The 14,567-nt window shown below is 38.7% G+C and overlaps 1 protein-coding gene across 2 annotated transcripts; it reads right to left on the minus strand.

Annotated features, from left to right (window-relative positions):
• Positions 1 to 1,417: 1,417 nt before the first annotated feature.
• Positions 1,418 to 13,387, minus strand: LOC127881083 (heme-binding protein 2-like). 2 transcript variants are annotated; one of them, XM_052428708.1, is made up of 4 exons: positions 13,348 to 13,387; positions 6,998 to 7,097; positions 6,409 to 6,538; positions 1,418 to 3,463 (listed from the first exon to the last, which is right to left on the minus strand). In XM_052428708.1, exons 2-4 carry the CDS (start codon positions 7,076 to 7,078, stop codon positions 3,108 to 3,110), a joined length of 567 nt encoding a protein of 188 aa, XP_052284668.1. In that variant the 5' UTR covers positions 7,079 to 7,097; positions 13,348 to 13,387; the 3' UTR covers positions 1,418 to 3,107. The 2 variants fall into 2 exon arrangements, with proteins under 2 accessions (XP_052284668.1, XP_052284667.1); XM_052428707.1 differs by lacking the exon at positions 13,348 to 13,387 and adding an exon at positions 12,909 to 13,306.
• Between the last annotated feature and the right edge of the window lie 1,180 nt (positions 13,388 to 14,567).

Genomic DNA, 14,567 nt, shown 5'->3' on the forward strand with positions numbered 1-14,567 from the left:
CATTATTGTCGATTTCCACAGCATCTGTGTCATATAACGCTACAATCTCTCGCGCGACGGTGTTTGTGAGAGCAAGAACGACATGGGTTTTGATAACGCTAGAAAACCCGAATGAATAAATTCGAATATTTTGTAGCCGGGTTTTGTGTAGTAATAACACAATGGGTTATATTCCAGGTTATCATAATGATATAAATGATGGTCAGTGACCAGATCTAGACACTCTTATAAAGAATATTATCTTATGAGGCAATTTAAAAATGCCCATCCCCTACCTTTTACAATGTTTCATAAAGAACTGATCCAATGTTTAGGGATAATTTTATATCATGGAAAAAGCATGCAATTTAGTAATTTAACTTACTCATTCATCACCAGTTATCGCCCACACTGAACCTCTCTCACAGTCTTGATTGGATTAGTAGTCAAAAGCAGATTAGTGAGTGACATTTTCCTCTTACACTTGTATTGCTTGGTTCGAAAGAAATCCCCCAGAACTTTGGCCACATCACTGTGTCTGTGTGCAGCATATAAGATGTTCAGTGTAATCAGTTCCAGACTACTTTACGCATGTTCGTGAGACACATATCCACAAATTTTGGCTTTCTTACAATTACGCGTAAAAATCTATCTCGCAGAATTTAATGGTCAGTTCTCGGTTACTAAATCGTCAGGGGAAGACGTAATTGACTATTGATAAACATTGATAAAACAGTATTGCTTTCAAGATTAGAAATCAAACACTACCGAAATACTATATTGTCATGATAAGAGGGAAATCTTTTAGTTGTCTATCCACAACTGTTTGCCGTACTCGATCGACCGGTCTGGAAATCGTTCCTAAAACATAAATAGGCTACCGAAATTTGCAAGTTTAAATTAATTAATAAAACAGTTCGATTTCAATTCTCTATAGAAAAGTACTGCGCTAAGATGTTCCATTTACAAGACGCAATAAGATTTTTTAAAGAACCGCGTCAAGCGAAACTGGGTCTTATGCCACATGCGGCGAACTAAGCTAGACCATGAAACTTTGCGTGATTTGATAGCGGACAGCATAGCTTGTGACCAGGCTGCGCAATTGCACAAGCTGGGCTTGAGATACGCCTAATTAAACGCAATAGCACCTTTTTTGCATGACGCGACTATGAAAGTGTGATTTTAATGTTTGTAAAGAAAACTGCGTGATAATAAAAAATAACACACCATAAATTTCGATGGTGAAGAAATAAACTCATAACAAGTCATGTGAAGGCGCATATACTGTGATCGCCCGTAATATTATTTGTATCTACGAACACTATTGTGCTGTTTCAATATGCGTGCACTTAATTACACACATTTCATGCGGTAGGTATGCGACTAACACATGAAAAAAGGTTTTAAACCCTTTGATTTCCATATAAATATTCTGAAACATATTTTTTAACTTTATTTCAACGTAAGATACGACCATTACTAAAATTTAATTATAACAGACAAGTGCATATACAATAGATGGTTCCAAATCAAAGAAATCATAACAGCTAAATTATTCATTTAACAAAAGTTTTAACATGTTCTTGTCTAAAATAAATATATAAATAACTTGTCTTAATGAATTGGTATCTTAAAATTTCCCTGAAGAATGTCTTACTATACCAATATGTCTTAAGACTGTTTTAAAGCAGTTTTTCACGTGCATTAGATAAACAATGAAAATGTAGTGACGAGGACTCGATGAAACGGTTTGAAGTGTTTACCGAAAAATATACTGTTAACAAAGTTAACGCTGTCATTTAACTGGTCCCCCCGTTGAATATAACCGTTGACTCCGTTGACTATATAGAGAGTATGCGATAGATATGGGGAGGTAATCAATCTAGGCTGTCATCTGATAATGATTAAATAAACCATTATTCTAGCAAGTCCATCGAATAAACTACGAACTTAATTATTTTTTGTGTGTGAAGAATTGTTATACATTTTTGACCTACCATTATACCCTTATCACTTAAATTCAGTCTAGAATGTCTTGTAGAAATCTTATTTTAAGTGATCCTTAGCAAGATGAAATTGTATCATAAAAAAACACAGTCACAACATGATTTACGTATACAAAAAACTAGAAATTTTCTTGTCGAGCACTTTGTAAAAATTGCCTGCAATGATTTAAAAAACTGAACCATGCACAAATTTGAGCTCTATTGTCACTCTGAGCTTCGCGTAACATGGTGAAAATTTCCGGTAAAGTATTTTCTCAATTGAATTATGAGTGACATTGACCTTTGACGCTGGGAAACAAGTGTTAGGCGCGAAACGCCAATCTCATGATTGACATTCGTCGGAAGTAAATGTAACATTGCAGAATGAAGCAAGGCGTAACAGTCCGCACAAGCTTTCTGTGTAAAAATCTGTCATTTTTATGTGATCGAAGTGTGACATTGACCTTTGAGCCACGCCGTCTCTCGTTGTGCCAATTTTTTTCAGTGCATAATGAATGACAAAGTTACAGTTCAGATCATTGATCTCTTAAAAGTAACAATAAACTTATGAGACAGATCAAACACGCGACATGCCGTCTCATGCTGGTCAGTTGTGGGATAATTACTTAAAAATTTCACGATAAATTACAAACCCACAGTCCGGACAAGCTGTGCATGCCAAAATCAACCTTAGACTTTGAAAGTGCGAACTTGGGTTTTGATGTAGGGAGATAAACGCGGCATCTTGACGTCACATTGATCAAATTGTGTTCCCAGTTACCTAAACTAAACATTATTACAAGGCAGAATAATACCAATTGCTTCATAAACAGATACGTTATGGCAGCTTGAGGCGTATGTTGGCATACTAGTATACCTGAATCGCTATATTTACTTTGGTAGTTACAAAAATGTAACGATGTTCCATGGGCAAATGTAAGCATAACGGAAGCGTGGTATAATCGAACATCTTAAATATCCAGTTAACGGTATTTGCAAATAATACAAGAGTCTTCCGTCCTAGACAGCTTACGACGTACTTAACTCAAACCAATTCTCACGCCCGATAAATATCCCGATGGTATACAGGTTTTTGCGATACAGTTCCGTTCCGGCTTACACAAATTCTTGGCCCGTCATGACTCAAGAATCCTTTTTCACAAACCAGACCTCGTTGAGTCGGTTAAACAACTTAAAGGGACTGTCGTAGCCAGCGGTGAAATAAAACTCTTGGTGAATGTTCTTATGCTTCAGCTTTTCGGACAAATCCCGTGCATGTTCGATCCACTTCTCGTCGTCAGCGAAACCTCCGAAACTGCTGGCGTAAACAGTCATTTCCGGGAAGGATTCGATGAACACGCCGTTGCCCGTGGGTGCCGGCGGTGACTCCTGGTGTTTCGACGGAACGTAAAATGACACAGTGAACGTGCTCTCGCAATTAGGCCCGGCCCCCGGGACTATGCGGGTTGCAACGGGCGCCGTCATATCTACCTTGGTTCCTGAATAAAAATAAAATAAACATGTACAAAATTAAAAATACATATTTTGAGCTCACCTGAGCACAACGTGCTCATGGTGAGCTTTTGTGATCGCATTTTGTCCGTCGTCCGTCGTGCGGCGTCAACATTTGCCTTGTTAACACTCTAAAGGCCACATTTATTGTCCAATCTTCATGAAATGTTGTCAGAAGATTGGTCTCGTTGATATCTTGAATGAGTTTGAAAATGGTTACGTTTGCTTGAAAAACATGGCTGCCAAGGGGCGGGGCATTTTTCCTTATATGGCTATAGTAAAACCTTGTTCACCCTAAAGGCCATATTTATTGTCCGATTATCATGAAAATTGGTAAGAAGATTGGTCTCAATGATATCTTGGACGAGTTCGAAAATGTTTCCGGTTGGTTGAAAAACATGGGAACCAGGGGGCGGGGCATTTTTCCTAATATGGCTAAAGTAAAACCTTGTTTACACTCTAAATAATTGGAAATATAATTGTAAGGTGAGTCTGAAAATAGTTCATGTTTGTTTAAAAACATGGCTCTCAGGGGGTGGGGTAGTTTTTTGTATGTCTAAAGTTGTGTGGTAAAATTTAGCTTTAGCTGATTATCATTACATAATACTTATTTTATTTTGTCATTTTTCACAAGAATCTGATAATCCATAATGTTAAAGAAAGATAACCTGTACATACTTTCTAATAGTTAACTCCCTTGTTTAACCGGCTGACTCAGGTTCCCGAATCTATTATTAGCTCAGCTCTGGAATTGGTTTGACCCCTTGGTTTCAAAACACTTAAAGGGTAAATACTTCAAAATGCATATTTTTCTAATGACATTTTTGGCAAAGTTGTAATTTCTTGTGTAAATCTGTACTTATTGTTTTGTCACATTTGTTATCAGTTTGTAACACATTAATCTACAATGGGAACTATTAATGATAAGCCATCTTCGAAAAAAAAAACTACCGAGTTCCCCAGAGCTAAAATATTGATCATTGATTATTGGTGTGTTTTTGATAGCTGAATGCATGTGTAGCTTGCATATTTTAGTAGAAGTATGTTGGTTATGTTTAATTTAAATAATAGTGTTGATTTGAGTGTTTTTAGTATATGAATAGAGATTACATTTTTAACCAATCAAAATGTCTGTAAATGGACTGTTCTGAGGGAAAATAGACTGTTCTGCCAGTGCTCACAGAACTGTATGATACAAGCTATTTTGGATCATACAGTCACTTCTTGATGCTTTCTTCAAAAGGTAATAACTCTTGAAAAAGTTGTGAATTTTGAAATAATTAAACTCTTAATTATTGAAACACCAGCATCAAGACATTTTGGCATTATTTTTCAAATTATTCTCATTATTTAGCTTAATTTTATTTGGCATTTTCTAAATTAGAAAGACCCTTTCGATTGAAATAACTTTTGTAAATTCTTCTTACTTTTTACATTTGAGTCACTGGAGTTTTCTACTCTCCATAAATTGTGTTCTTAAGATTAAGTTAGACTTATTTTATAAACAAAATTTTTGAAGCAACTTCTAGACTAACAGTAACTAATATTTATATCAGTTTTTTTTTGGACAGATTGTGAACTTCTGTTTACACTCATTAAGGTATTTGCTGTATTTGTTTATTTTTAACGCTGCTTAGATTCTTTAGACTTGGCTTGTACCTGTTCTTATTTCTCTGTCATTGTTCTTCATTTTCCTAGTTTTAGAATAAAAGTCAGTTATTTTCGTTAAAGCTGCTTTGGTTTTTACTTATAGATTAATTCTGTGAGTGTATTCAGGCGTATCTGACTGGACGTCTTTAGTTAATTGAATTACAACCGGTCAGTGGTGTCATCCTGACCGGAAATAAGCGTTCTTTAATAAGACTCGATAAATATTTCCGTATTACATAAGTGCTCACAAAGTTACATAACTTGTAACCGTCCCGTGACCGGTTCACTTGCGTAAGCGAACGAGACCGCACTACCACAGTTGTTTATAGTGAAACATTGTGAATACTTTTAGTCACAGTTTTAGTTCAATCTGAATGACACTTGCTGATCTTCACACATGGTGACAATCTTTATGAGCATACTATTTTTTTGCTCATGGTGAACTTTCGTGATCACCTTTTGTCAATTGTCTGTCTTCCGTTGTGCGCCATGAATATTTGCCTACACTGTAGAGGCCACATTTATTGTTGGATCTTCATGAAACTTTGTCAGAAGATTTTTCCCAATAATATCGAAACGAGTTCAAAAATGGTTCCAGTCTGTTGAAAACCATGGCCACCAGGGGGCCATTTGTTGTTCATTCTTCATGAAACTTGGTTAGACCATTTGTTCTATTGATTTCTTGGGCTGCAAAGAACAGCTGTTCTTTGTCATTTCTTTTTATCTCAGGAGAGCGACTTTGGGCCTTTCAGGCCCTCTTGTTAATGAGTTTGTGTAACTTAAAAACTCACCTTTCTATTGAGAAGTTAACATAACAGCACTGGGAATAATACCATCGCACTAGAGAAAATTATATTGTACATATAACGCAGAGGACTTGTCATGAATCAAGTATGAGGCATTTTAATTGATAAAACCCATTGAACTTATCAACCGCACGTTCATATAATCATTACGCGCAAGGATAAAGAAAACGAAATCCTTTGCATGTCCTGAACAAGTTAAATGCGATTTTAGTATGTTTAAAGATAATATCTTGTGTTGTTAGAATAAAACAAAATGGCAGTTGAGCGGTTTAATGCCTCTATGTTCAATCCAATCCATGTTTAAACCACAGCCCTTGTTAGCGAGAATTTTTTTCCGTGCAATCCCTACTGGTCAAATTTTAGATAAATTTCAATTTGTTGTTTACCCGTAAGGCCCCGTTCACCGCCCCCCCCCCCCCCCCCTCCAGTGAAACATTCGAAATCGCATGAAAATTGACTGTGTTTTTTTTTCTCACCTAGCTCGTTTGCGCCCGCGATGTAGTTAAATAACCGCCGAAAGCCCGTGGTTCCCGCGCTCTTCCCGGACATACCCTCCACCGTGGTGCTCACCCACTTGGCGGCCGCGTACTTCCGCTCCTCGTAACCCTGGCAAGCAGACAATAATCATCGAGTGCACAATTTAATTTCTATATATAATCCACTTATGTATTAGTGTCGGAATGATAAGTCGTAACTGTTGCACGTAATCTCATAAATGAGACGCCAAATGCGACAATATGATTGTCGACAAGAGCCCTACTAGTAAGACTTCCACTGTCCATAATGCGATTAATGATGAATTATCCCTTTACCTATACGAAAATTAAAACAACCATTAAATATACAAAGCGTTGTTATTACGTTTTTACAGATAGAGAGCGAGGACATTCCTTCCCCTTCGATTCAAAGTGTAGAAGTTTGTAGCGACTATAAGTTTGACTTTCCTTTTACGAAAATGTCATTTGATGTTAGTCATATGTAACTGTAGAAATACGCTTCACAAGTATGTGTTTAAGCTATGAACTTCGGAATTTACATGTCCAATAGTGTGGACGGCATACGTACGTCTTTTGATTCCACCACCTTGTAAGGTGGTTTCTCCAGTCCAAATCCGAGGCTTATTCCTACTGTTTTCATGAAATTCATATTCGTTACAGATGGACCTCTAAAACAAGAATAAAGTAATACAATTATGGAAACAAAATTATCAGTTGTGAAGGGTTTGTCATAGAGCCAGGTGTGCAATATAGGTAGGCTAGACAAAGAGCCAGGTGTGTCATATAGGTAGGCTAGCCATAGAGCCAGGTGTGCAATATAGGTAGGCTAGTCATATAGCCAGGTGTGCCATGTAGTTAGGCTAGTCATAGAGCCAGGTGAACCATGTAGTTAGGCTAGTCATAGAGCCAGGTGTGCCATGTAGTTATACTAGTAATAGAGCCAGTTGTGTCATAGAGCCAGGTGTGCCATATAGGTAGGCTAGTAATAGAGCTAGGTGTGCCATATAGGTACGCTAGATATAGAGCCAGGTGTGTCAATATGTAGGCTTGTAATAGAGCCAGGTGTGTCATAGAGCCAGGTGTTCCATATAGGTAGGCTAGTAATAGAGCCAGGTGTGCCATATAGATAGGCTAGACATAGAGCCGGGTGTGCCATACAGGTAGGCTAGACATAGAGCAAGGTGTGCCATAAAGATAGGCTTGATATAGAGCCAGGTATGCCATATCGCTAGGCGAGACACAAAGCAAGGTGTGTCATATGGATAGGCTAGACATTGAGCCAGGTGTGCCATACAGGTAGGCTAGACATAGAGCCAGGTGTGTCATATAGGTAGGCTAGTCATAGAGCCAGGTGTGTCAAAAAGGAAGGCTAGTCATAGAGCCAGGTGTGCCATGTAGGTAGGCTAGTAATAGAGCCAGGTGTGCCATATAGGTAGGCTAGCCAAATAGCCAGGTGTGTCATATAGGTAGGCTAGTCATGGAGTCAGGTTTGGCATATAGGTAGGCTAGTAATAGAGCCAGGTGTGCAATGTAGGTAGGCTAGTCATAGAGCCAGGTGTGTTATATAGGTAGGCTTGTCATAGAGCCAGGTGTGTTATATAGGTAGGCTAGTCATGGAGTCAGGTTTGGCATATAGGTAGGCTAGTCATACAGCCAGGTGTGTCATATAGGTAGGCTAGTCATAGAGCCACGTGTGTCATTTAGGTAGGCTAGTCATAGAGTCATTAGGGTCATAAAGGTTGGCTTGTCAAATAGACAGGTGTGTCATATAGGTAGGCTAGTCATAGAGCCAGGTGTGCAATATAGGTAGTATAGTAATAGAGCCAGGTGAGTCATACAGCCAGGTGTGTCAAATAGGTAGGCTAGTCATAGAGCCAGGTGTGTCATATAGGTAGGCTAGTCTTAGAGCCAGGTGTGTTATAAAGGTAGTATAGTAATAGAGCCAGGTGTGTCATACAGCCAGGTGTGTCATATACCTAGGCTAGTCATAAAGCCAGGTGTGTCATATAGGTAGGCTAGTCGTAGAGCCAGGTGTGTCATATAGGTAGGCTAGTCATAAAGCTAGGTGTGTCATATAGGTAGGCTAATAACAGAGCCAGGTATGCATATAGGTAGGCTTATCATAGAGCCAGGTGTGCCATATAGGTAGGTTAGTCATAGAGCCAGGTGTCATATATGTAAGGTAGTCATAGAGATAGGTGTGTCGTATAGATAGGCTAGTTATAGAGCCAGGTGTGTCATATAGGTAGGCAAGTCATAGAGCCAGGTGTGTCATAGAGCCAGGCGTGTCATGTAGGTAGGCTAGTCATAGAGCCAGGTGTGCCATATAGGTAGGCTAGTAATAGAGTCAGGTGTGCCATATAGGTAAGCTAGTCATATAGCCGCGTTTGCGATATAGGTAAGCTAGTCATAGAGCCAGGTGTGCCATATAGGTAGGCTAGTCATAGAGTCAGGAATGCCATAAAGGTAGGCTAGTCATAGAGCCAGGTGTGTCATAGAGCCAGGCGTGTCATGTAGGTAGGTTAGTCATAGAGCAAGGTGTGTCATATAGGTAGGCTAGTAATAGAGCGATGCGTGCCATATAGGTAGGCTAGTCATAGAGCAAGGTGTGTCATATAGGTAGGCTAGTCATAGAGCCAGGTGTGCCATACAGGTAGGCAAGTCATAGAGCCAGGTGTGCCATACAGGTAGGCTAGTAATAGAGCGAGGTGTGTCATATAGGTAGACTAGTCATAGAGCCAGGTGTGTCATATAGGTAGGCTAGTAATAGAGCCAGGTGTGCCATATAGGTAAGCTAGTCATATAGCCGCGTTTGCGATATAGGTAGGCTAGTCATAGAGCCAGGTGTGCCATATAGGTAGGCTAGTCATAGAGTCAGGAATGCCATAAAGGTAGGCTAGTCATAGAGCCAGGTGTGTCATATAGGTAGGCTAGTTATAGAGCTAGGTGTGTCATATAGGTAGGCTTGTCATAGAGTCAGGTGTGTCATAGAGCCAGGTGTGTCATATATGTAGGGTAGTCATAGAGCAATGTGTGTCGCATAGGTAGGCTAGTTATAGAGTCAGGTGTGTCATATAGGTAGGTTAGTCAAAGAGTCAGGCGTGCCATATAGGTAGGCTAGTCATAGAGCCGGGTGTGCCATATAGGTAGGCTAGTAATAAAGCCAGGTGTTCATATAAATAGGCTAGTCATAGAGCCAGGTGTGTCATATAGGTAGGCTAGTCATAGAGCCAGGTGTGTCATAGAGCCAGCAGTGCAATATAGGTAGGCTAGTAATAGAGCGAGATGTATCATATAGGTAGGCTAGTCATAGAGTCAGGTGTGTCATATAGGTAGGCTAGTCATAGAGCTAAGTGTGTCACATAGGTAGGTTAGTCGTAGAGCCAGGTGTGTCATATAGGTAGGCTATTCATAGAGCCAGGTGTGTCATAGAGCCAGCAGTGCAATATAGGTAGGCTGGTAATAGAGCGAGGTGTATCATATAGGTAGGCTAGTCATAGGGCCAGGCCAGGTGTGTCATATAGGTAGGCTAGTCATAGAGCCAGGTGTGTCATATACTAGTAGGCAGGCTAGTCATAGAGTCATGTCTGCCATATAGGTAGGCTAGTCGTAGAGTCGGGAGTGCCATATAGGTAGGCTTGTCATAGAGCCAGGTGTGTCATATAGATAGGCTAGTCATAAAGCCAGGTGTGTCATATAGGTAGGCTAATTATAGAGCCAGATGTGTCATAGAGCCAGGTGTGTCATAAAGCCAGGTGTGTCATAGAGCCAGGTGGTGTCATAGAGCCGGGTGTGTTATATATGTAGACTAGTAAAAGAGCCAGGTATGTCATAAAGGTAAGCTAGTAATATAGCCAGATGTGTCATATAGGTAAGCTAGTCATAGAGCTAGGTGTCTAAGTACCTTGCTTGAATCATTCGACCATTGGACATTGGTAGCACGAAATAAAATAAAACCTTTATCTTTTAACTTCAAGTAAAGCTGCAGCTAAAGATGTAGATATTTAAATCGTGTTTCTTATAAAACGTATATAGATATTCATATAAATAGAACTTCATTGCCTGTTCTACACGGGGTGTTGTAAATTCTCTTTATGGATATCTTTTGCATCAACTTTATTTTAATAACACATATATGACAGAATTCGAATTTTGGTTACATGTGCGCATTATCAATCAATTACTAACCGTTCAAAAACAAACCAACTGAACTCAACACGTAATAGCGTTTCACTTACACCCCCTCATATTTAAACAAAACTACATTGGTTTTTTGTCTTATTTGGAACCGAAATTCGGATAAAAGAGAAAATATTTCTCCCTATAATGACTTTAACATTCTCTTCTTAGTGTAAGCTTTATCCAGAAGAAATGATTAAATTTGGACAAAAATTGAAAGCAATAGAGGCAGTTTTGTAGATCTATACCTTTGCCATATTTCGATCAGCGTCTATACAGCCAATTTATTGTGATTTGTTGATTGAAAAGAAGAGTTCATAAGTTTAACCATATTAATTTAAGCTTTATTGTATTGACAAATTTGTCTTAAATAAACACTATCCGAGATCGTTGTCCAGCTGATTATCGAACCAGGGACTTCCTGATTACAAGGTGGACACCCGTAGCCAGTCCCGGATCACCCATTAGGCAGAGTTAGCTAATGCCTATGGACCCCGCGACTTTAAAGGGCCCCATAAGACAGTAACGACACAATTGTTTTACATACTTAGACGAATCTAATGACTTGACATAGCTAATTATTTTATAACAATATTATGTTCCGATTTAAAGGCTTGACAGTGTCTTACCAAGTGGCATTCATTCATTATTTACAAACCCGTATTGTTTTCTTAAATTCCTCTTCTTATAATTATAATGTCGTATTAGCATTACAGTATTATAATGACATTTCATATCTATAAAAAGACATTGTTATATTTTATGTCTTGACAGCCTTGGCACTGCTTGCCTAATTTAAACAAATGAAATCAACTTTGCACTGGCGCTCTAGTGTAGACACTAGGCCGATTAGAGGCCTGGGTGTGGGCCCAAAAAGTTTCCCTGCCCATTGGCCTCTATGGTGCTCATGCGGCACTGTCTGTAACATTTGAGCCTCGCTCTGGGGAAATTGGGTCTAATGCATATTCGAATAATGTCGTCCCAGATTAGCATGTGCAGTCATCACAGGCTAATAATGGACAGCACTTTCCGCTTATCCTTGATTTTCGCTAAGAAGAGACTCCATTTAACTGAGAAAAAACATACAGGAAGAGGGTGTCGTCCCTTAATATTATATGCGGACTGCACAAGCCAATCTGGGACGACACTTTACTCACATGAATTAAACCCCGTCTCCTCGGAGCGAGACTCAGATCTGTTACCAATCAAAGCAAACTAACAGTAAGAGTACAACTAGATTTGACAAACATAACACTATCATACAACGTTATGTAGTTTGTAATATTATATAATCAAGATACATATTTTAAAGTAACAAGGGCTGTTTGTAAAACACGCATGCCTCCCCCCCCCCAAAAAAAAAATGGGCTGTCAGTTGTAGTGGCAGCCATTGTGTGAATACGTTAGAGTATGATTGGCAATTTAAAGATGAATTGTTCGCGTGACTCATGGAGTTGCTGATGAGAATTTGTTGTTTATTTGTCATAAACCTCAGATATTTTTGAGATATTTAATAAAAGCAAGTCAAAAGTGTACATATGTTTATCAATTATGTATATTTCTTGATCCCAGGCTTAAGAAAACTTGAGCTATCATCCGGAAACCATTTTACTGCTTCGAGTCACTGTGACCTTGAACTTTGACCTAGTGACCTGAAAATCAATAGGGGTCATCTGCCGGTCATAACCAATGACCCTTTGACCTTTCCTGATACCACGCCTAAGCGTTCTTGAGTTATCATCCGGAAACCATTTTACTGCTTCAGGTCACTGTGACCTTGAACTTTGACCTAGGGTCCTGAAAATCAATAGGGGTCATCTGTCGGTCATGACCAATGTCCCCATGAACTTTCCTGATAATAAAACCCTCAGCATTGGTGAGTTATCATCCGGAAACCATTTTACTGTTCAAGTTTCTGTGACCTTGACCTTTGACCTAGAGTACTGAAAATCTATATGGGTCATCTGTCAGTCATGACCAATGTCCCTATGAACTTTCCTGATCAAAGGCTTAAGCGTTCTTGAGTTATCATCCGGAAACCATTTACTGTTTGGAGTCACTGTGACCTTGAACTTTGACCTAGTGACCTGAAAATCAATAGGGGCCATCTGCCAGTCATAATCAATGCACCTATGAACTTTCCTGATCCCAGGCTTAAGTGTTCTTAAGTTATCATCCGGAAACAATTTGGTGGACGGTCCGACCGACGGACGGACCGACCGACCGACATGTGCAAAACAATATACCCCCTCTTCTTCGAAGGGGGTGGGGGAATAAAAATAATTGAAAAGCTGTCTTACCTGCGGCTTAATAATGGTCTAAACTCACGCGCGAACAAATGTGCTCTGCAACTAACCATATGTCAAGAATCCAATCTCTCGATTAAATGTGTGAATGAATGGACACTTTTTACTCCCTTTATAGTCACAAACGTTTGATTTAAAATCCCGAACAGTTATATAAACTACAATATGATGCAAATTCAGTACACCGATGTTAAAATTCAGTACACAAATGTTTTCGTTTTACATCAAGCGAAATGTACACTTTGGACCCAGCTGATCTTATTTTGGGTATAAGGGTGATGAAACGTGATGAAAACGTTTATATATTTTCATAAGGATCCACTTATAAACATTTTTATTATATTATCAATGTCAATACTTTTGATACAACCAAAATGTAATTTTATCGAAAAGGTTTCATGTTCTTATCGGAAATAAATTCTGTGTAATTTACCTTTACCGTGTTTACTGATTATGACCAGACAGTCACGTGCGGATCATGTGACCCTGTGTTCTTAAAGCCCCAGTTTGCGACTATATATCGTTGTTTTGCATATAAATCGTTTAGAGAATAAACTTAACATAAATTGATTGAAATATATTTTGTTATCGAGGTTGACATCGAAAACCTGGTCAAAATCGGTCTTGAATCGATAAAATAATATATAAATGATCATAAATACATGCAATAGGCGAAAATCATTGCAGCGTCGCGAGTTATGCACATTATAATGCTATTATTAGCATTATTAGCATATGGAAGAAAAAACCCATAGATTTAGCAAAAAAGTAGCGTTGCAACTCAGGTTCCGTCTGTAACAGATGTATTTGCATTTGTTCTTACCTTCTCTCCGTTAAATTGGCCCATATCCACCAAATTGTTTGTTCAGGTTTGAAGTAACGTGTCGAATCATGAATATTAATTAGGTCGTTTTCGTACTTTACCGTACTCGACCCCAAAATAAAAATCGTTTAAATGTTTGTTTTCAGCCGATTTCAACCGGATTTTCAGTGATATCCTCAATAAAAACATGTTTTCTTACGATTCCGCCCGGTCTTTATTGACGTAACAATTCAGTGACAATACCATTTATTTATACTATGCGTTTCAGAGCACACAATTAATGCCGAACATAAAGATACAGCACATTCACCGTTTTAGGTTTGTTTGACACATTATTTATATTATTTGAGTTTTAATCGAGTATGACATGCGTTATCGCACGTTCAGGAGAACATTTGCAATTTGTGATGTAAAATTTGCATTTAATTGTATTTTCACGATCATTCAATGTACCGGTAACGTTCAATTTAATTCCTCTTTCATCGTGTCGATTTACAGACCGAATTTAAATCCTTTTTAATCCAGAACTCAAATATAAATCTAATAGGCGTGTGCATATCCCACAACTTGTTATACATTAAAGAAATAACAAGAGCTGTCACCATAGGATGACATATGCCCCTTATAAACGCTTTGATGGAAGTAATGAGCATTTTTTGAAACCTAAACGCAGATTTCGAAACATAAACGCGGACCCTAAGTTCAAGGTCAATGTCACAGTGGTCAAAATTTGTGTGCGGATGGAAAGGCATTGTCCATATACACATTCATACCAAATATGAAGGTTACATCTGAAGCGACATAGAAGTTATGAACATTTTTCGAAACCT

Source organism: Dreissena polymorpha, chromosome 5 (assembly GCF_020536995.1).
Source record: "Dreissena polymorpha isolate Duluth1 chromosome 5, UMN_Dpol_1.0, whole genome shotgun sequence".
NCBI classification, from domain to species: domain Eukaryota; kingdom Metazoa; phylum Mollusca; class Bivalvia; order Myida; family Dreissenidae; genus Dreissena; species Dreissena polymorpha.